Source organism: Oncorhynchus keta, chromosome 11 (assembly GCF_023373465.1).
Source record: "Oncorhynchus keta strain PuntledgeMale-10-30-2019 chromosome 11, Oket_V2, whole genome shotgun sequence".
Taxonomy (NCBI): domain Eukaryota; kingdom Metazoa; phylum Chordata; class Actinopteri; order Salmoniformes; family Salmonidae; genus Oncorhynchus; species Oncorhynchus keta.
In genome coordinates this window covers 54,068,208-54,090,246 of record NC_068431.1, presented here as the reverse complement: position 1 = coordinate 54,090,246, position 22,039 = coordinate 54,068,208, and the positions used below count along the sequence as shown (strand labels likewise).

General features: G+C 41.6%; 3 protein-coding genes and 1 long non-coding RNA gene across 8 annotated transcripts; 2 read left to right on the top strand and 2 right to left on the bottom strand.

Moving 5' to 3' along the window:
- Window positions 1-1,328: 1,328 nt before the first annotated feature.
- On the top strand, window positions 1,329-6,973 carry atf5a (activating transcription factor 5a). Its single transcript, XM_035781308.2, has 4 exons — window positions 1,329-1,595; window positions 2,996-3,250; window positions 3,575-4,814; window positions 5,090-6,973. Exons 2-4 carry the CDS (start codon window positions 3,106-3,108, stop codon window positions 5,277-5,279), a joined length of 1,575 nt encoding a protein of 524 aa, XP_035637201.1. The 5' UTR covers window positions 1,329-1,595; window positions 2,996-3,105; the 3' UTR covers window positions 5,280-6,973.
- A 285-nt stretch (window positions 6,974-7,258) lies between these two features.
- stk36 (serine/threonine kinase 36 (fused homolog, Drosophila)) lies at window positions 7,259-18,939 on the bottom strand. Of its 4 annotated transcripts, none has more exons than XM_035781303.2 (20): window positions 18,639-18,939; window positions 18,360-18,500; window positions 18,142-18,219; window positions 17,876-18,006; window positions 17,233-17,482; window positions 16,927-17,020; window positions 16,651-16,811; window positions 13,926-14,107; window positions 13,568-13,727; window positions 13,321-13,437; window positions 12,927-13,103; window positions 12,542-12,633; window positions 12,334-12,397; window positions 12,135-12,245; window positions 11,879-11,953; window positions 11,675-11,792; window positions 11,304-11,430; window positions 10,951-11,134; window positions 9,582-10,622; window positions 7,259-8,920 (listed from the first exon to the last, which is right to left on the bottom strand). In XM_035781303.2, exons 1-20 carry the CDS (start codon window positions 18,720-18,722, stop codon window positions 8,822-8,824), a joined length of 3,486 nt encoding a protein of 1,161 aa, XP_035637196.1. In that variant the 5' UTR covers window positions 18,723-18,939; the 3' UTR covers window positions 7,259-8,821. The 4 variants fall into 4 exon arrangements, with proteins under 4 accessions (XP_035637196.1, XP_035637197.1, XP_035637199.1 ...); XM_035781304.2 differs by having other exon boundaries at window positions 13,568-13,706; XM_035781305.2 differs by having other exon boundaries at window positions 7,260-8,920; window positions 13,568-13,703; window positions 18,639-18,938.
- Window positions 18,447-20,068, top strand: LOC118390603 (uncharacterized). Its single transcript, XR_004826973.2, has 2 exons — window positions 18,447-18,594; window positions 19,458-20,068. It is a non-coding gene; the product is annotated as an uncharacterized LOC118390603 (long non-coding RNA).
- On the bottom strand, window positions 19,649-21,821 carry LOC127906205 (POU Class 2 homeobox-associating factor 3-like). 2 transcript variants are annotated; one of them, XM_052457475.1, is made up of 4 exons: window positions 21,522-21,821; window positions 21,091-21,182; window positions 20,631-20,885; window positions 19,649-19,861 (listed from the first exon to the last, which is right to left on the bottom strand). In XM_052457475.1, the coding sequence occupies exons 1-4, from the start codon at window positions 21,529-21,531 to the stop codon at window positions 19,649-19,651; spliced, it is 570 nt and encodes a 189-aa protein (XP_052313435.1). In that variant the 5' UTR covers window positions 21,532-21,821. The 2 variants fall into 2 exon arrangements, with proteins under 2 accessions (XP_052313435.1, XP_052313434.1); XM_052457474.1 differs by lacking the exon at window positions 21,522-21,821 and having other exon boundaries at window positions 21,091-21,425.
- Window positions 21,822-22,039: the final 218 nt, after the last annotated feature.

The following is a 22,039-nucleotide window of genomic DNA, read 5'->3' as shown; positions in this document are numbered from 1 at the left end:
GGCAAGCCTTTAGGCTTCTAAGTACAGACATAAACCTATGCCTAAACATTAACCCCCATGAGATGCATGCCATTTTCAAGTGAATTAGGATACTACCAAAACAAAGAATTTAGCCTAACACTTATCCAGTGCGGTTTGTTTACATCACAACCTATCAGTTACAGGAGCGCGCGTGTCAGGTGTGCCAAGGCAGCAACAGGCAGAGGGGAGTAGGGGGTGCGAAGCGGAAGATTCCTTCAAGCCAACCCCCTACAGGCTAAATAAAATGTGCTGAAGATGCGATTAAATGAGTCGTTTCCACTTGCTATCGTTTAATCACAGTAGGTAGCTACACTTTCCACATCACCCTGTGGGTCTAGAGTGTAAATTGGTCTACATATGATACAACATTAGGCTACGCGCGAACAAGGGATGGGGTGATTGGAGTGGTTGTTTTTCAACGTCTGTTCTTCATTTACTCACCAAGAAGTTGTCTATAGCCTAGATAAGACAATTGAAATTGAATACAAGTTTAACAGGTGTTTAATCGGTGTAACCGTGTTATCTTTTTCCAACGTGGATTTGGGGATTTTGGGCCGCATGAATCATTTCCCATAGCCTACATTTCTCACACGTTCTTTGTAGCACATCTTTATGACAATGTTACAAACCAGGTATAATCCACTTTACACGAGTAATGCTTGGGCTACAACGTAGTTTATAGTGGAATCCCAATACAACATGCTAACCCTTTTCAAAACATAGATGATGTGCCGCAGCCGCCTCTTTGGAAACGTTCCTTCTTCCTCCGTTTACACTCGGGATGTTGTTTACCTGGAGCATGTGCACACAGAGCGGTAAACTGAAAAACCACCGGGATGAATCCATAGCACCGGGTAGCCAATCGGGCAACATATCTCTCCTTCCACAGCCAATAGCGGAGCGACAGGTTCGGTGCATCCAGCGAATCTGCGCTCTGCCTGAAGCGCTGATGCAACTGAGTTGCAATAGCAACCAAGCATCCCCTGTATAGCATATGGTGTCCTTCCTCGCAGCATAAAATTAAATAGTCCCGATGTAAACAATGAGGCGCATAAGTGTGTTTACGCCTCGTGGCATCAAGAATAAGTCACATTTTTGGCATCAGGCATGTTTACATTTCCTGTGCACCTGCTCTGATAGGGAACCAGCTGTAGCCTACCTCCTCCTCCTCCCACCTACAACATCGATTTTCAATATAATTGTAAAGACATCTCCACCAATAGCAAATATATTGAATAGATATTCTTCAAGTCTAAAAACTGGAACGTGCGTGGATGTTTCGAAAACAAGAGGTTGGAGAGAGAGGGCGGAGGAATCCACAGCATGGTTTGCCTGCCCATCGTGACGCAGCCGGTTGCTAGGTGTGAATGAACTGATGCTCTCGCTCAATAAATCGTCTCTCAGTCATCAAGTTCATCACAACAAAGAAGCAACAACAAGACTTCACTTCTGTCCCGGATTTTCCAAGGGAGCCATGGCTTGTTAAATTAGAGAAGAACTCGGACCCCCGAAAGAAGCCGTGCTTTGCTCTTGCAACGCACCCCAAACTCACAAGAATTTTCAGCAAGAATGGAGTAAGTGAAACTTGTTACATTGTATCCTTTCTGAAGCGTTCGAAACTTTGTTGCCAGCCCACTCACCTGAACTGTTGTGCATATTACATAGCATTTGTTTGAGATACATTTAACTCAATAAAGTAATCATGGGTGGGTGGTGGTATGTTTAACCGAACGTTTTTAGTGCTTATAATAGCTACAGCGTTGTGATGACTGCTGAAAACTTTGTCAACAACAACAGTAATCACACCACTACAATAGAAATAGGCGGCAGCGGAAGATTCCTTCAAGCCAACCCCCTACAGGCAAAAGGCAAATAATAACAGTATGCTATGTTATTGCTGGTAAACATTTTGAACACACTATTTTTGTGATAAATGTACAGTATGGCCAATACTGTAAACTTTATTGGCTCAGTATATTTGAGTCTGCCTTGGCAAAAGGTGTTGTCATGTGGGAATAGGTTTCTTTAAAAAAAAATGTATTCACTTTGTCTGAGTATCCATTAATTAAGCTGTTGTTATAGTTAGACAACCATTAGGCTAAGGTGTTTCTCTATTATCAATGACGTCCTAAAATGGTGCATGTGAAGGCTGATTGTTTAGAGTAGGCCAATTAGATAGTTAACCATATTGAGGAAGTAACGGTGCTCCAGATGAGTCTGGGTTATCCTAGAACATAAACAGGTGTGCATTATGTCATTTGCTTCAGCCCACGTGCTTTGAATGCATCAAGTGCATCAACATAACATTTGTGGTGTGGTCAGTATGACAGCACACCCACGGATTCTCAGTTCCTGTGAAGTTATTCTGACTTTTGAGAGATTTTTTTTATTTCTGACAATTATACAGGTATTCTTTTTTTTTTACTGTATGTAAGTGAACATAATAATAATAATAATGTGTGAATGTTGCTGTCTGTATTGTGGGTTTGGCTTGGGCGGTTATCTCACCTTTGATCTGAACCTTTAAGATTTTGTAAGGTCAGATAGGTATGTTCAAAAACCCAATAACCTCAGTTGGGAGTGGGACCTTGAGGACATGTGTTACTTGCACTAATAACAATATGATAACATGGTAATAGTGCAACATTAGGTTATATTTCTATTTCTTGCGATTGCCTGCTAGTCAAAAGCACAATTTTTTTACGTAATGTTGTAAGTGTTGGGCTTGCAAACCTGTTGAGGTCATTACCTACCTAGCCACCTAGAGACTGAATGGGTTCATCCCAATATGTTTTCTTCTTGTTCCTTTGTTAAGTGGGACATCTATTCTTTTTGTGTGATGAGTGACCCATACTGTTTTAAAAAATGTTTCAGCCACTGTTTTTGTGATGATGATCAGCAACCCAAAGTGTCAGTTTATAGTTTTTAATGACTCGCTTTAAACACCTCCCTACTCATTCTTTATCTCCTATAGGTGTCATTATGCTCACCCAGCCCTGCTCACTGTGGCTCAACTCTCAGACCCCACCAACTCATATTGTACGATCGGACTAATCGGATTGAATCAAAAGACCAATAGACAAAATGATGGCAACGTCAGCAGCTCCTCTCTGGAAGACTCTTCGCGTCTGCCCGGCAGACCCCCTCGCTCTCTCTCACCCACAGGCTAACCTCAGCCAATCACAGGAGTGCAGGGGGGAGGTGCCAGAGGAGAGCCAGCACTTAATTGGTGAGTTGCAGAGTACGCTTTTTTATTTTTCCACATTTCAGGTGGGCACCGCACTGCAGCACATTCGTTCTCCTTCGAACAGTGAGTAATAAAGTAGTTAACGTCTGAAGTTTTTTCCTGTTGAAATGTAGCTACTTTATACGATTGAAGTTGTTTTCACTCATTTTAATGTTCAAGCTTTAAAATACAAACACATTATTTGTTTTTCCATTATCGACGTTTAAGATTTCATTTACCATTGCTATGTAGTTTTAATTAATTACAATCAATTAACGATGATGTTTGTTGCATTTATGACATTTTGTATTTTTCTTCTCTCAATAGGTGATGGTCTCACGGACTGGATGACGGAAGAAGTGGATTTCTCCTCGTACCTCCCAAACCCTCACCCCTCTCCCTCCCCCAATTCCTCCCTTCCTCCCTCACCCCTCCAGCATGACATCCAGGTGCCCTCTGACTTGGAGGTCATGACTTCTCTGCTGCAAGAGGAACTCGCTCAACTGGAGGACTACTTCCTGTCTGAACCGCTGCCGGAGAAAGGACCAAAACTGGGAAAATGCGACAAGGGTCCAGCGGCAGTGGGTCCCCACCAGTCATACTACCAGTTGCCCTTTCATGCGTCATCATACTCCACCTCCAACCAATCGGAACACAGCCCTCTACTTGTTACCCTGGCAACTGGGGAACTAGACCTGCTGAGCTTTTGCGGAGGTGGGCCCATTGGGCGATCAAAATTGCCTAGACACACCCCTTACAGTTGTAGCAATCGCCCCAATGGGTGTAGTCGCAAAAGAGTTTCAGATGCGGTGAGGGTGGGCGAGGTCTACGAGAATAGCATATGGAGTTCCAAAGGAAGTAACCCATCTGTGACTCTAAGTGGCAGTTACAGCTGTGTAGAGGACGAGCGGGTAGTCGGGAAAGGTTACTGTCTAGGCAGCGGAGTTGAGATTCGAAGATGCCCTTTTTTACCCAAGGAAGAGAAAAATTGTCAGTTCGCGGAAGAGGTCATAGCTGTTGGCAGTGGGTATGGTGGCTTTGGCGGGCCGCTGGATATCCCACACAAGAAAGAGGAGCTGTTGATGTATGGCATGAGAGAAGTGAATGTCAGTTGTGGTGGTGGAGGATGTGCTAGTAGCAGTGAGATAGAATTGTTGAGTAGTAATGTCAAAGTTGGCGTAGTCGGTGAGTTGTCTTCCAAGATGTCCACTATTCCTTGGAAGACAGAGACTAGTGAGGGTTGTTATCTTCAGGCAGCGTCCCAATCAGAGGCCTCCTACCACCACGGCTTCCAAGGGACGGTCAGCGAGCAGGTCAAGGCAGAGGGTTTGGAGATGGGCCGTCAACATCATGACTTCCACTGTGGTGGGTTCCTAGAGGAGCAGCAGGGCTCTGAGTGTCTGGCAATGGATAGGGAGGCTCTTGACAGGCAGGTGATGTTGGGGTTGAAGGAGGACTCCTGTCCCCTCGCGAAGCCTGAGCTGGACGAAACAATGCCAGGGGAGGTCCACCACCCACCAGAGCGCAAGCAGAAGAAGAGAGACCAAAACAAGACTGCCGCTCATAGGTATGATGATTCAACCAAGCGCTGAAAACTTAAGGTGGTGTTCAAATTTGAGCTCTGCGCACAATTTCTACACAAGTCTCCCATTGACATCAATAAACGATTTTAGCGAAAGTCTGAGTTGTGTGTGCTTCTCTCAACTCAGGTTTGTGGTTATCCAAATTTTGTTGTCTGATTTGTTGATAACAGAACTAAATAGAACATTGCCACTTTTTGACTTTTACTGTAATTTCACTCAGATTAATCCTATTTTCTCCCGTTTGACCCCACCCTACCAGGTATCGCCAACGTAAAAGGGCAGAGCTGGACTGCCTTGAGGAGCAGCTGCACGGTCTGGAGGGGCATAACCGGGAACTTCGGGACAAAGCAGAGTCAGTGGAGAGGGAGATCCAGTATGTTAAAGACCTACTGATCGAAGTGTACAAGGCCCGCAGTCAGCGGCTCAAGCAACCGGACACCGACGCCTGATGATGAAGATAAGATTACGAAGACTTTCTGCAAGTAGATTTGAAGAAAAAAATGACAGGGAAATGTTAGTTTTTCAATGTTTTGAAATTGAATATTACATTTTTCTTTTTCTTTGGGAGGGTCAGGGTGGGGGGCAACAAAGGGGTTCAATTGCATGTTTTGATGACGTGTTTTTTTGTTTTTTTTTACGAGTCAAACAACTACTTTATACTTCCACTGTTTCGGCAATCGGCACTAACCAAGCAAGCCTGCACTGTGATGCTGTAATGTCTCAGCTGACAATCAATTTCTGAATGGGTTTCCTGTTGAATGGAGATGGGTTTGATTTCCACCATTGGTGTTTTTTATATACTGGTTAGACTAATGTGATTCAACTAAGGCCTTGGTCTTGATGTCAATAACTTAGCTACTGGTTCAATATACTCATTAGCTTTTTATCAAAAGACAATCTTTGTTTATTTGTGGGAGCTTTGCACTATTTGTATATTTTCCCAAATTATTATTCCAATAATTGAAAGCAAACTAATATAAATATGAATGCAAAAACAGCCTTTAGGGAAGACTTAAGATTTTGTTGAAAGTGTTGTCCCCTTAAATGCTAATTGCAATATGATACAATCAGTTTTATAGCTCAGGTTATGCAATTCATGCCCAAAGTTCTAGAAGTATGTAAGTTGGTAATTCTTGACTGAAGATTTTTTTGCATGGCAAAGACATTCATGGCTACTAAAATTAACGAGTTCTGTCTGTCTATATGATGCTGTATAGCTACTGTGCACTGATTCCATAGCAGCCTCACATTCCATGCTCTCTCTCAGCAAATTCACTTGTCTCTAGCTCTTTCCTAGTTGTTTCTCTTCACTGGATTAGATGGTATAGGATTTCAGAAATCAATGTGGGACCCGCTGTCTCTTTACTTGCTGTAAAAGCAAAATCAGGGTTTGTGATTTTATATGGCGGGTATGCTCGTCTGATTTATAAAGACTTTTTCAATTGTGTCTTGAAGGAGAGATGGTAGGTAGGTAGTTAGCCTTTGCTTTTTTCTAAAAAGAACAAAAAAACTATTTTTCACTAGAACGTTTGTGATAGCTTTTCATGTTGTTTCCCGCTTTTGTCTACGAGGATGCAGTGTCAATTAATTTAGTATAAACCTTTATTTTATAATTAGGTACAATTCTCAATTTTTCTAAAAACGGTCAAACTGCTTTAAGCAAATGTAACAATATATCATCTTTAAATTTGAAAATCTAATTGCATCTTTAGTGAATTAATCCAATTGAATTGCTGTTGCTTTTTGAATGAATTTAAGTTGAAATGCAATAACTCTTAAATGTCCTAACGAATAGTTAAGATCTTAATATAATGTAATTATCTGTTATCAATCTTTTGGATGAATGAGTAGGACACTGCATCTTTTTCAAATATGGTCTGTTATCTTGGCGATATACAATCATGTTTCTGAAATACAGCTTTTAATGCAATGTGTATTCATGTTATTTTGTGATATTGAGATTCTATTACTTTCAATATTAAGCCTCACGCATTTCAGCAACACGATTACGACCAATAAATGACACCAGATAAAATAACCAACCATTTAGTAATTTGGAAATAATTCCAATGTTTCCTCTCAATATATTTCCTTTGTGTTACATGTCACTCGTTTTATTCAAATAAAGTGATTTGTGTCTACACAGTAGCCTAACAGTTTATTCTTGTTTTGAGCTCATCTCCGTTACGCATGGGTAATTTCTGGTGAAAAGCCAGGGGAGATTTAGCCCACATAAATGAAATAACGGATAGATTAGGATACTTCTTGGAACTGTTTCGAAATGAGGCATTAAAAGTTTTTTTTTTTTTGGATGCTTAGGCTATGTTGTTGTCTTTTACACAGCTTTGGATTACATGGACTGTTGTACAGAATCTGGCTCGATTTCAAATATATTTAACGTTTTATTGCTTTATCAATCTGCTCCTCGGAGGGTAAGGCCAACATTCACCCGTCTATATTTTTGTTATGGAGGGCAAGCCATTTTTATACACGACAGGATTTTCTTTGACATACATACTTGTAGCATATATATTTATACATTTTTTTCAAACAAGTGCAACCAGTCATTCCATGTGAGATGGGACCCAGTATTCACCCCAGAGGGTGTCATTTTCTGTGAAAAGAAGACAAGTTTTAAGTGGTGTAGACCTACATATATAAAAAAAAATGACATGCTAAAAATCCCAACATGTCATTTTACATATAAAATAGTGTTACTACATACATATTAAACGGTCATATAGGCCCTATTCAGCACGAAATCAGGCACTAGCCTACTCAACTACACATATTAAATTATCATTGAAGGTGTGTATCGACTCTATCAGTCACATTATATCACACAGCCTAGGACCAAATGTTATCAAGCATATAATGTTCAACAGTATTTTATATATATTTTATCTCCTCAAAAATGATGTTTTAAGGGGATGCATTACACTCAAATATTGATTTATAATACTCCGGGGGAAAAACATTTACTTTGACAAATACTAATTTGAGACATTTTCACAAGAGACCTTATGCCCATCTAAAATGGAATTGGATCATACAAAACATATTTGTGCCACAAGGAAATCCACAACATGATCTCTCTCTTCCTGGTAATTGCCACAAACTGCACTTTGGCAAGAATGTTGTACAACCAACATGTGCAATGCCAATGTTCTAAATCCCTTTATATTCATGAATGATATTCCGTCTCATAAAATGGGCAAATTTAAATGTTGACAACATCTTAATAATTGCAATCAAAATAAACAGATTTTTAGAATATTATTTTGTTCTGAAAACTTGCTCACTTGGCCACCTGTAGTTTTTTGTTTTTACAATTGAGTTATTATACTTCGTTAAATGTATGATTTGAATGAATGCATTGATAGTGTGTGCATGTCATTTTTATCTAATTATTAATATCGTTTTACCTGCTTTTGAGCCAAACTATCACAAATTTAACCCATGTCATTACACACAGGAGGGTTTATTAATAGCAGTGCATAACAAATCAAAAGTCTTCAACAAGAATTACTTGAAAACTACCTTTTTACATAGTTAAACAAAATCTATCAATTTATGATAGGCTTACACTACATACTTTATTCAAATTCAAAGCATTACAAATTACATTACACTCAAAAAACTTGACTTACACCGTACAAGTCCAGACCACATTGCCCAAACTAAACAAATCAATTACGCACCTTTCAATTCAAGAGAGTAAAACATGTTAACAAGTTATCCCAAATTACAAATGACAATCCCTCAATTGTAATGAAATGTACTTTTATCTTCTAAAACAAAGACATAAAATATTGATGGCAATAATTTTATCAACCAGCGTGCTGCACCGATGAGTTATGGGTAGGGGATATAACATCCGGCATCCAGCTTATACATTGAGTCCCGGTATTAAGGCAATGGCAGACGGGCTGATCCACAAGTCTGATCTTACCAAATAGACACACTATTCTCTCACTCGCTGCATTGGACTTCATAGCAGCTTGATGATCTGACAGTAGTCACACTGTGGAGGTGCGACATGCTGTGAAGCCTGACGAAGTTTCTCACGTGCATCAAGGGACAGCAGAGCCTTAAGGCAGAGATGAAAGAGGTTGGAATATGGTCTTAGTAGAGACAGAGTTAGTCTGTTTGTGTATGTGTTAGAGAGAGCGAGAATATATGTGTGTGTGTGTGTGTGAGAGTATGTTTGTGTGAGAGAGTATGTGTATCTGTGTAAGCATGAGAGTGATAAGAGAGTGAATATGTGTGTGTGAGCAGACATGCAGTGTTGCATCCAGAGTTAAATGACTAAAGGCAATGGTGAGTAAAATAAAGTTTTGGTGTTTGATCATGACATATGGCAACATTTAAGAAACTCAATAAATTATATAATAGAAAGACTAAATAAAAACTTTTTGTGTAAGCAATGGGTTCGGAGGGGATAACATTCTACAACAGCCTGGCCTCAACACACTGAAAAAGGTTTTAGAAATGTAGAAAGTCTAATAACTACATAAACACTTCAAAGAGTAGTATTATTTGCATTCTAAATTAGATAACAAGCCACAGTTATTATTATTATTATTTTTTAATTTTAAAATGTGTGTTAGATAGACATTCACCATCTAATGGAGGATACGAACCCATTTTTCTTTAAAAAAAAATGAAATTTGATCCACTGTGACTAAACTATTCTATGGTGCTTATATTTATTTCAATGTCTACCCCTTGGTAATATCACCCTCTATTACCTGTCGTAGTGCATCCTGTTGGCTGTATAAGCTCAGGGTAGCGACAGCCGCTTGTTGGACTGTATGCTGGGAGTCGGTACAGGCGGCCTGTAGGAGGAGAAGGGGCACGTCTCCCTCCAGCAGTGAGGCCACACCCCCTTCCACAGCAGCCATGTTGCCCAGGGCAGCGCAGCAGTGGCGGCGCGTCAGGGCATCAGGGTCCGCTATGAGGGAGAGTAGCTCAGTTGTTGCCCAATTGGCTTCCGCGACCCATCCACGTCCATCCCCCTGGTCTGCTACTTGCTGTTTGAGTGTTGTGGATGAGTCTCCTCCGTCTCCTACCAGGGACTGGGAGGACACAGTCTTGTCTGGCTTGCCCTTCTTCCTGTCCCGGGCAGTAATAGGGGCACTACTGTTCTCTCTCCCATTGGCTCGCCGTGTTCTAAACTCTGTCTTTCCAATAAGCCCCAGCCAATTGCCCACGGCCTTGCAGGCCATCCTCCGTACAGACGTGGAGGGGTCGTGGAGACAGCCAATTATGTCTCTGAGGATGGCGGGTTGCAGCCGGGTCCATTGTGGGTCACTGGTGGAGGGAGGAGTATGAGGTGTAAACGGGTCCAGGTTACCTAGCAGGCTACAGGCAGCAGCTCTGACCCTGTCGTCTGGGTGAGCCAGGGCCTGGTGCAGGGGAGCAGGATCCAGGTAGAGATGAGGGGTGGAGGGTCGGGACCTGGGGGAGCAGCGGGCAACCTGGGATAGTAGGGTGAAGAGCTCTACGGCCGACCCCCACAGGGCTTCACTTTCAGGCTTTAGCAGGTCAGAGAGAAGGGAGCTGGCAGTCCTAGATACAGACACTGGGTGCCCAGCCTGGTCCCTGACCCTGGAGGCTGGGGCCTGGTCTCTTCTATCCTCCTTGGGGTCACTGCTGGGTGGAGAGAAGAAGCCTTGGGCCCTGGCGGCGGCTGTGAAGCAGGGGACAGAGCGGCCGGGGTCACACAGCAGTAGGCGACATAGCAGAGAGAGAGGCAGTTCCAGGAGAGATGGAGGAACGGACTGGATAACCTGATCCAGAACAGAAAAAAACAAACAAACACACACAATCCAGTTCAACCATCAATGACACCAGACATTGAACAACACAATGTTCTCCCAATGGTGTCAAGACAGCAGTGTGGTGGAGTAGCAGTTGTGGGATGTGTGACTAGAGCAAGCGGCGGCTTAAATTGCATCAGAAAAACTGTAAGGTTTTCAGTCACTCGGTATGTCAGACAGACATATCAACAGAGGGAGATGAATTAAGAGTGGGGTTTTTGCGCATTGTCAATATATACTCATACATCCAAAGGCTTAACAATGTTCTTGTAAGGGTGCTGTAAGGGGAGAGCCTGACCTGCAGCAGGCCAGAGACAATGCCAGCACTGTGGTACAGCTGGAGTAGTCTGTCCATGGTCTCTGAGGACAGGTCCAGGGCAAAGGGGAAACACAGCAGGTGGCAGCTCAACACTGATAGGCTGTTCACACTGGAGTCACAACCCCAAAGCTGGCCGTGAGTCTCGTCAGACGGCCTGGAAACACTGGAAAAGAGGCACTCTCCACATATCACCACCGTAACAGTATGGTATTGATTGACTGTTGATATGCTATAAGTATTATTAGGACAATCACAAGTGAATAAGAAGATGTGTTATGCAAGAAGACAGCTAGACGGAGAGAGAGCGAGAAAGAGATGGAGAGGTCACTAACCAATCAGTGGTGAGCAGGTGGCCCAGGGTGAGTATGCAGTTTGTGTCGCTGTCTGAGAACAGGGGAACACAGCAGTACGGGTCCCTGGTAAGGACAAAAAGGGCGAGGGACAGGAACACATACAGTCCTGATGGGAGAGGAGATGGAAACCATTTATATTAGATTGGTGAGAGCTCAACCCAAAACTTGCCAAAAAATGAAGGGTAATAATTAATAACAATAAGACAGAATTCCAGAAAATAATTGTTTGTTGTTCAATGTCTTTTTTAAGTAGGCAGGGAAACAGATTAGACAGACGTTTCGGTTTTAGCCTTCTTCATTGTGTTCAACGTTGGTGAGAGACCAACATCATCAGGTAGTGTAGTTTATACCATTTGAGGAGCAGAACTTTGTTCTGGCTGATGTTTTCTCCAGTGAAGTACCAACTTTCACCCACAGGAGGCGCAGAATGCTTGGATCCAAAGAAGCAGAGTGTGGAGGACTTTCATGCTGTTCAGAGAATAAAAAGGGATCTTTTATTAAATGGATCAAAATATTTTTTGTTATTGACAAATCTGTATGCAGGCACAATTAACCTCAGTTAGGGTGTGGAGAACCAATGACAAGAAGCCATCACAGAACCCCCAGCCTGATGGTAACGGGACGCGTGGCTGGGAGAGAGAACATTTCAGGGAACAGTCTAGTCAGACACAACAAATCATATAGATTTTTTTCATTGCAAAACTATTTCTAGAAGTAAAAAGCTGTCATACAAATAATTTGTATAAATATTTACACACAAAGATAACACCATTCAATCATACACATTAGCTTATGCAAGTCATAGCCTACCTCATCGGAGTCTGAGAGAAGCTTGTTGAGCTGGGCAGTGATCCTGTCCATGCTAACAACCACAGAGACTCCACACTGGCTGAATATGGCCAGAATGGCTGCAGCCAGAGGCTAGATGAGAGATGGAGAAAAGGAGTCTGTCCAGAGCCAATTCAACACGACTAGCCTACTGCATTTCTTTGAGTGGTTTCATACTTACTGCCAATGGGTTAGGGTCAGGCCGAAGAAGAATCTTGAAAAAGGGCATGGCGTAATCTTCCAGTCTACAGTGAGAAAAGGTTTTGTGTCATATGACATTGAAATATTGTTAAACATTGTCATTTTAAACTACGGCCTCTAATTATGTAAATGTGCTAAATACAAAAATGTTAAACCACTAAGAGGGGAGAAGAAATAAAGAAACAAACCTGTTCTCTGCTTGTTGCCAGTCACGGTGCTTCTCCCAATAGTTCAAGAGTAGAACAATGACTTCCCCCAGTACTGTCACACTCCATGGTTGCTGATGGAGATTATTAACATGATGAGAGAGACAGAAAAAGCGAGTTAGCAGTTGAGGGGATATCCACCGAAATTAACATTGCAGTCCTTACTGGCACATATTTACTTGAATAAAACAGCCATCAAATAGTTCTCACAATCTCATTGGATTATTGAAGACCAAGTCCTGATCTATGAAAATATAACATGTATGTATACCCAGGGCCCAGCTGTAAAAGAGACCTTGGTCTCAGTCTGTGTTCCTTGTTGAAATAAAGGTAAAATATTAATACTGGTTAATATCACCAAATTAACCTTAATGACCACTGGATTCTCCACAATATCCTGGACTAGGTTGAACAGGAAATGAGGTAGTCCAACTTCCTGTCTAAGTCGATGGGAGTCCTCTGAGTCGGAGGTCAAGATCAGGTTGGACAGGACCTTCAGTGGCTGACGGATCTGACATGCCCCCTCCAGGATACCATCCAATAGCTGACCAAGAACACAGAACCACAGGGTTTATGTCAAAGAAAACATTTGAATAAACGTTATTGATCCTTAGAGGGGAGATTGGATTTGTCACCAGCATAGAAGACATCCCACACTTTACGGTGTCATTGAATTCAAATCACACCAAATACATTTTTTTCTTTCCAACTTGAATTCAACTAACTTGATTCCACTGTAGTTGCCTGTAAGTAGTAGTTACCAGGGTTTTGGATGTCAGCAACTTCTCTTTCAATCGAGGTATGATTTGTATGGTTTGGCCGCTGGAAACGGAGGTCTGCTGGATCAACCTCTCCCACTCCTCATCACTGTCAACATCCTAACAAAAAAGTAGTAAAGAACCAACAATGAATTACAAACCAAGAAAAACTCATGAAACCCAAAACCCTATCCTAGACTGTGTCTTCGTCACTCAAAGAGCACTTCTCTCCAGCAGCAGTGACACTAACCTGGCTGTGGAGCCTCACAGCACTCAGGCTGGTCCTGGCCTGGCCCCGCTCCTGAGTCTCAGGTCGCCTCAGGGCCTGTCGGGGCCCAACCTCCACAGAGGGGAACTCCTGTTCGTAGTCCCGGCTGATCTGACCCCTGCTGGGGACACGGGGGAAACCCCTTGACATTTACATAAACGACTTTCATAAATTAGTAACGTTTCAGGTTGACATCCTTTGTCAAAGCTTTGAACATTTACAATGCACCTGGAGAAGCAACCCTCAGATGTGTGAGTGCTTTCCATTGATCATTTTCATAGAACACACCTGTCTGTGGGGAGTAGACTGTCTGGAGTTTTAAAGGCTAGCCACATTGTACCTGTTAGTGGAAATCTCAATGGTAGACTGTTTTGGGGTAAGGCTCAGATTGGCGGTTAATTGTGACAGATCTTGATCCAAACCATCTGAGGGAGCCACCAGGCTGTCACTGGACAGGGGCTTCACTACAGGGGCTGTCCTTGAAAGTGCCCGACTAGATGATTCAGTTTTTCCGTTTCCCACCTGAGCATAGAGTGTACATGAGTGTTAGAGTTACAGTGAATAGAACAGCTTGTCCTTCCTTTCCATTTCTATGTACGTTCATGATTACGACACACACAATAATGATACACATGATACTTTACTTTTACAACATTTCTGGCCTGATACTGTGTGTTGATTCAACAGCTCTGTCTGTCACTTTGTGAACACAGTGTTTGACATTAACCTTCAGACAAGTAGGACAGATTTTTGAAACACAATTTGTACATCATTGTATGATGCAAAGGAACCACTTTACAAAATAAAATGCATTATCATTATTATTATTACCATAGAAAATCAGTTTTTTTTAAGCCTACATTCTGCCTATCAAAATACAACAAGGCTCCCTTGGTTGGCCACCCTAAAGGCGTCCACATGCTTCCCAGTTTAGTGGAGTTCGTGAATTTATTATGATGACATTTTGTGACATTTTTGTTTGTTTTGGACTTAAGGGTTTTCTTGGCTTATCAGGCACACAAAAAGTCTATGCCCCTTCGTCAGTGATTGGTCAACAGTAGAGATTCTTCAATAAAGTGTTGTCATTCAATGAGAGACAACTTGTTTTCATGCACATTCTTTCATAGAAAAATACTGCACCAAACATCTGTTAGATGTAAAAACTAAGATCTCTTTGGCAAAAAAAAAAAAAATTCATGACAGATTTCTTGAGTTATCTTAAATTCATTCGGACTCTTTTGAGAAAGTGCATACTGGCTACTTCGTCTCAAAACGGACAAAGAGTACTATTGCCGTTTTTGTTCTAGTTTTTCAAGCAAAGATCTTTTAAGGGAATATGCACGCACACTAGGCACCAGCCGAACTGAAGCATTCTGACGCCTTAAGTAGCCTATAAAATATTGCTACACTACAATTAAAACTAATACTTTATGTCTTTATAAAATAATTCCCTCATTCAATTAATCAGGGATCAAATGGCTAAGGTAGGCTACTTCAAAGCAAGGTAACTAAGATATGTTTATCTATAACCTTGTAAGGATAAAATATTCTGAAACTCCCAAAGCCACCAACTGTTAATAAATTAAAGCAATTAGTGGAAGATATTATAATTTCAGCACTGTTTTGATTGGGACAGCGCCATCGTGATGCTTTGAGACAAGCTTGGGGGACATGTCTTGATAAATCAATCAATGTCAGACTTGAGTTTTCACTGAATCCCCATTTGGATATTTGGTTGCAATTAGGTCAGGAAAATTTTAGCTTAATTGAGGTGAGTGCTTATGATCAGCCTTAGTCTAATTTGCTCATCTCAACAAGTGGATTATTTTTCTCTTCACTCCCAACCAAAAACCCATGACTTGTCTGATAAACAAAACCACATTGATTGATTAGTCTAACTGAATCGGTCTGTGTATTTGGTTAATTCATCTCTAGCTGGGCAAATAAGTGGAGGTGATAGCTCATCTATTTGTTGTCTCATCTATCACTGATAAGAAACATTTAGCTTGCTAATGTAACCTTAAATAACCTCACGCATATGCAACTCCAAAAGCCTGCAGAGTGTGTGTGCAATATGAACCCGAGACACGTAAAAAAAAGAGATTGCTAATATTTTCTTTGCCTATCATGATATAGTCCCAATTTAACACCGTACGCCTGCCCCCCACTAGTCTTTGAATTTGCGCCATTTGTAACTCATAGAAGGGCTGGTGCAACCAGTGATTGGTGATTGAAAAAGACTGCTCGTTCTTGTCATTGCAAAACAATTCTACTCCGATGCGCTCTGCTGAAATTGGGAGAATAGTGCGCAAATCATTGCATCCGGATGACATTCTGATCAGAGTAATATTTTGTTTAAGATAGAGATTTGTGTGATTTTTTTTACTTGTCCATTCGGTCTACTTAAATCTTTAGTCTGCAATTTTTTAAATATTTTTTTACTTGTCATTTTTTATTTAATTTATTTCACCTTTATTTAACCAGGTAGGCTAGTTGAGAACAAGTTCTCATTTATAAACTCATTTACTGCGACCTGGCCAAGATAAAGCAAAGCAGTTCGACACAAACATACATACAATAGAAAAAGTCTATATACAGTGTGTGCAAATGAGGTAAGATAAGGGAGGTAAGGCAATAAATAGGCCATGTAAATAGGCCAAAGTAATTACAATATACCAATTAATAAACTGGAGTGTTGTGCAGAAGATTAACGTGCAAATAGAGATTTTACCTTTATTTAACTAGGCAAGTCAGTTAAGAACAAATTCTTAATTTCAATGAGGGCCTAGGAACAGTGGGTTAACTGCCTTGTTCAGGGGCAGAACGACAGACTTGTCAGCTCGGGGATTCGATCTTGCAACCTTTCGGTTACTAGTCCAACGCTCTAACCACTAAGCTATGCTGCCTCAGATACTGTGATGCAAAGGAGCAAGACAAATAAATAAATACAGTATGGGGATGAGGTAGTTGGATGGGCTATTTACAGACGGCTATGTACAGGTGCAGAGATCTGTGAGCTGCTCTGACAGCTGGTGCTTAAAGCTAGTGAGGGCCAGTCTACCTACCTGTCTGTTCCTCTTGTCCCTCTGTTCCCTGGCCTTGCGCAGTAACCTCCCCTCTCCACCATGTGGCGCTGCTTTCTGTACTGCCTGCTGGAGTTTCAGCACCTGCAGGTCTGGGCTGGCGGCCACTGTTAGCGGGCTGGACACAACGGGGTCTGAGAGAACTACAGACAACAACAACACAAGGAATAGACGAGGTCTCTATGTCTACTATAGAAGCCTGTTATTTAAAAAGGTCTATCATAAAAAGTAGAATATAGAATAAAAAAAGGGTCTTACCTAGAACTCCATCAGCAACAAATGGGTGTTTTAGGAGGTGTGGCCATGACAACCTCTTCTGTGGGTCTTTGGTCAACAAACCTTTCAGGAAAGTCTGGCATGGAAAGATTATAGACAAGCCATGTGGTGATGGGACTCTAAATGCTATCTTAATTAATATACATGAGCTTAAAATCAATAGTTTAAATTCCAAATTGAATTACACAAACTTCACTATTAGTTTCACTGTGAAATTTAGCATGATTCAGTTTGTATTTCAAGTTAAAACACTGGACTAATTCAGAGTTAACAGGGACTCTGTAGTACCATGCAGGTCTGGCTCATGGTGTCCGGCCACTTGACCGGGTCTCTGACTATGAGCTGGACCAACTGAAAGATGGAGTTGGTGTAGAAGGGTGGCGCCCCCGTGTGGAGCTCATAGAGGATGCAGCCCAGAGACCAGAGGTCGGCTGTGTGGTCGTAGGGCTTCTCTTCTACCAGTTCTGGGGACATGTAGAGGGGCGTCCCCTTGATGGAGGTCAGGACCAGGGTGGACACACTCATTGCTCTAGCAAATCTGGAGGATAGGACATCAGTTAAAGGCAGGCCGACAGACAGACTTGCTATAGGGTATAATTAGGCATCATTCTCCACTTGAGTTTCCTCTAGTTTCCTCTTCTCATACATATAATGAAGAGTGTACCCTCATCCGTGAGATTTCTATAACTGATTGAATCAAAATTCAAAAAAGCACTCGCACATCTGAGCTGTCTGTTGCAGGTGCATGGTAACAATGAGAATTACTCGAAAGAAAAGAGAATCCCGCACACTGTTCTTGCTAATAGCTATCACTATTTTGGCCTTTTGGCCTCGCCGGAGCTTTTCTTAACAGATTGAATGTCACAGCTTTCAACATCACAACGTTCTCCTTCAACACAAAGGCTGTCCTTTCAGCACCAAATATACTCACCCAAAATCACACAGCTTCACCACCCCTCCTTTACCCAGCAGAATGTTCTGTGGTTTCATGTCACGGTGGAGAATCCGATGGGAATGCAAATAATACAAGGCAGAGACCAGCTGGCAGGCAATATCACGGACCTTTGCATAGGATGAAAAATACATGCATGAATATCTGCTGTTTTATTGATAATATGTTTAATTTCACTGTACTTTGTCGTTCTTATTGTAGTACGTTGAGAAATAACCTACTACATCATGAGTCAATGGCTTTACCTGGCTCTCTGGTAAGTTACCATCATCTTCAAGGATCTGGAACAACTCTCCCTCTGCATACTCTGTCACAACAACAACCTGCCATGAATAGGCTGCATTATCATCATGTTATTAATGAAATTAAAATGTATTGTAAGCATTTATCTTCCATACTAAGTAATAATGTAACGTATAAGTGATGACATTATATGCAGGTGAAGACAACAGCTTTTACATACCTCTCTTTCGGTCTCAAAGCTGTCTAAGAGCAGGACAATGTTCGGATGTTCAAGTCCCCTCATGATGTCAATTTCCCTTTTGAGATTGCGCAGCTCCTTCTCAGAACGGCCCACCTTGGGGATAAACTTAAGTGCCACGACCTACAACGGACCAAAACAAAATGGATGCGCAATGAAAGGGAGCACTACAAGCTATAAATGACAGACAACGCTGATGTTAACGTACAGCAGAAAGGTCAGTGTGTAACTTTATATTTTCCCAATATACCATATACTCACTTGGCCACTGAACTTTTTACGTCCTTTATACACTCGTCCAAACGAGCCCTCTCCTATCATCTCCAAAACGTGATACAAGTCCATGCTGAAGAGTGTTTGAGAACTTAGCTAGCTCGCTTAACGACGTTAACGTTCGCTAGCAAAATTGTAATATCCACGTTATCCCTCGAAAAATGATAGAGAGGTGAAGTGAGTCGCAGAGACTAGTTATATGAAGGACCTTAACATATATTACATTTGCTCCATAAGTATAAAATATATGAATATTTGTTATTTTTCTGCAATGAAGTGCTAACCAATGTGCAGAGGAAGAAAACAAAGAGCGCTTGACCACCTGTTGCGTCTAAAGAAAGCGCCGTTTTAAAAACAGTCTCACAAAGAAGCATAGGGACAATACTAATGATTATTACTACATCGCATGAATTATTTCATAACAAATTGTTATAATTATTGGTAAAATACTTCATTACGTTACTTTGAATGGTTTGTATTAAACCGTAATACATATTCGAGGCAGGCTACTGAGAAGACAGCAAATTGAACATGGGTCCTTAGCCTAACAACCGATTTTGCGTCTCAGTAACCGATGCTGTCGGTGGAGTTGGGCCATAGGAATATAATGAATAGATGGATGTGGATAAATATAGATTAACGAGTTTCTAAACCATACTAAACCATATTTGGATAAACTACAGCTCTGGATGATCAAAAACGACAACCTTTTTCAGTTTCATTTTATTGACTTGAAAAATAATTATGGCAATCTATAAAAAAAGTTCCTTATCTCACTTTCTCTCTCTCATACACTCTCACACACAGCTGGTAGACCCTGCCAGCCCTAAACCTCAGGTTGATCTCCAGATGGGGCACAGAACAGAGTGCGCCCAGCCAGCCACCATCTCCCCGCCACCCTCCAGAAACTCTGTATTGAAACATGACTCATGCTTGACATTTGCCATTTATAATAACAGTTGTCCAAAGTTGACCCATAATAACCTGTGCTACTTAGGTCAGGGCATCCACTGTATTGTAGAGGTCGATTCAGTAGGGTTTGAGTACACAGAGGTATCATATTGAGTGACATTTGTATTAAGCGATATGTAAGTGGGATCCACAGGGTCTGAGTATTCTTGTAGTGAGGAGGGGAGATGATGGGTGTCCAAAGGATTAATTTTCTCTGGTGTGCAGGCCGGAGTCCAAGTCTCTAATGAGGACCAGGAGGCCTGCAACAAAACATGAAAAGATGATGTTCAAGAGAATATGCATCCAATTCTACCCTTTTCATGCACAAGACACGGTCAATTGCGAAAATGAATCAATTACAAAAAGGGCCGCATCAGAAGCCTCTGTACCTTTTTAGACTGTAGAATTCTGCTCCTCATAGAATGTTCGGGATTGTATCCACGACAACAATAAACCTTACATATTGATGTGCTGTTGTGTTGCCTTTCTGTTTTTTTTGGTAGGGTAGATATGTGTTTTCCTTCTTACTAAATGTATTGGAAAGTCATTGTATTTAACGAACTTCAAAGTAATTCTCTTAGGATCTAGTGGTCTGCACGCAGGCAACATGCAGACAGCCCAATATAATTTGATTGACAGTGCTGGATGCCTTGATGGACATTAGACCCCCTTCAGAAGCATCATTCCTTCCCAGACACGTTTACAACCCTGTTCGGTGGCGCTTCGAAACTACACTCCAGAGAAGTCTTCACTGCGGCATTTAAACAGTGGTAGTGTGTCCTTTCAGACAACCAAATATGCCTTAGCCAAGGCGCTTTCAAGGCGCCACATTCTAAAAGGGATATTCAAGACTTGGGAACATTCAAAGAGGCTATTTAACAGTCCTAGACATCTAGGACGATAATCAATTAGCCTACAGCTAGAACAGAGGGAATTAGCGATAGATCCACCACATAAGCATTTAAGAAGGGGGAAAAAACAGGGGAGGAAGCTAAAGGATATCACTGTGTGAATGGCCATTATGCGTACCTGTCCTTCCCTATAGTCCTTGTGCAATATAAGTCCAAGGGACCAGGGCTGTTGATGAGTGTAGTTGCAGGGTTCACTGTATGCTGCAGGTTCAGTCTGTTGAGCCGAGCTGAAGTTATCACTGTATAATGAGAGACACTCTGTCCCATAGTCACTGGGGTTGTCCTCACAGGGCCAGGGTTGTGCACTTGGCTCTGGCACCAGACTTAAGGAAGGTGTGGCAACAGCATCTTGATACCAAGAGTTTGCATATTCCTGTAAGATATCAAAAATGTGTTATTTTACACAAAATCGTATGTTTAATATACCACATAGTAAAGGTGCGTTGTGAAGTTTATCTTATCGTATTTTACTTGCACGTTACTTTTTTGCAAAGTTATTTAAAGTGGAAATGATGATGATGGCGAGAGCGAGCATGTGTGTTCTTTCTCTGGTTTTGGAACGAAGGATCTCAGCTTACCGATGACAATTTCATTTGACGAGCTCTGCGCTTTTCCAGCAATTCCTTTACGGTGATCTTCACCCGAACACCTTCGTAGACCTTTGGCTTTTCTGTGTCAAGGAAATTAGTAGATTTATACATAGGAAAATGGCTTTTCCCGCGGCCCTCTCACACATGCATTTACGCAGGTGCTGAAGTTTGATAGCCTATCCATTTTACGCAATGTGCGTAGTTTCTTTTTTTGCGCACTTAAATCCTTAATTGGTGAATATGCCGCCAGCCTTATTGTCGACCGAATCTTAACATTAGGCTACACTTCAGTATGGTCCATTTACATGAGTTTGAGCATGAGAATAGCAACGTCCTCAACTTATTTTATTTCACTTACTTACTTGCTGATGCTTTTTCAGCCAACCAATACACAGTTATCAAAATATAAAATAACTCACCACCCGACATTTTGCTCGGAGACACAAAACTGAGAAGAATGCAGTGCAAAGCCGATCAGGTAGAGGATTCAGTCAGTGGATAGCGCAAGGTGCTGGATCAACTCACTCAATGGAAACAAACGAAACACGAGGTAGGACCTCCAAACGTGGCTAAGACGTGAACCAGAAATACAGGTCCGTTGTATTTATTCTGTATTTACTTCTGCGTTTTGTCATTCCTATATATACACAGTGTACAACCTTGTCGTCATAACGATTAACAATGATTGTGGGGTATGCATTTGAATATTCAAATATGCATCTCAAAAAGAGAAGCTTTTTCCTGGTCTAAGGCGACCTCTATTGTCTCATCCATGTAGTTACAATGCTCCCAAAAGAGGTAGGCCTAATGGTGCATTTTCATACTAGCTTCTTGAATAATGTTTTTAAATGGTTATACACACACACACACACACACACACACACACACACACACACACACACACACACACACACACACACACACACACACACACACA

What these genes read in the sequence shown, in the direction of transcription:
- atf5a (XM_035781308.2), top strand. Translation starts at nt 3,106, where the DNA reads ATGATGGCAACGTCAGCAGCTCCTCTCTGGAAGACTCTTCGCGTCTGC. An exon ending in GGAGAGCCAGCACTTAATTG is followed by an intron (nt 3,251 to 3,574) that starts GTGAGTTGCAGA and finishes TTCTCTCAATAG; the next exon opens with GTGATGGTCTCACGGACTGG. An exon ending in AACAAGACTGCCGCTCATAG is followed by an intron (nt 4,815 to 5,089) that starts GTATGATGATTC and finishes CCACCCTACCAG; the next exon opens with GTATCGCCAACGTAAAAGGG.
- stk36 (XM_035781303.2), bottom strand. Translation starts at nt 18,722, where the DNA reads ATGGACTTGTATCACGTTTTGGAGATGATAGGAGAGGGCTCGTTTGGA. An exon ending in GTAAAAAGTTCAGTGGCCAA is followed by an intron (nt 18,501 to 18,638) that starts GTGAGTATATGG and finishes GGTCCGTTGTAG; the next exon opens with GTCGTGGCACTTAAGTTTAT. An exon ending in CCATGAGCCAGACCTGCATG is followed by an intron (nt 17,021 to 17,232) that starts GTACTACAGAGT and finishes TTTCCATGCCAG; the next exon opens with ACTTTCCTGAAAGGTTTGTT.
- LOC127906205 (XM_052457474.1), bottom strand. Translation starts at nt 21,213, where the DNA reads ATGTATAAATCTACTAATTTCCTTGACACAGAAAAGCCAAAGGTCTAC. An exon ending in GTCAAATGAAATTGTCATCG is followed by an intron (nt 20,886 to 21,090) that starts GTAAGCTGAGAT and finishes GATATCTTACAG; the next exon opens with GAATATGCAAACTCTTGGTA. An exon ending in AGGACTATAGGGAAGGACAG is followed by an intron (nt 19,862 to 20,630) that starts GTACGCATAATG and finishes GTTTTGTTGCAG; the next exon opens with GCCTCCTGGTCCTCATTAGA.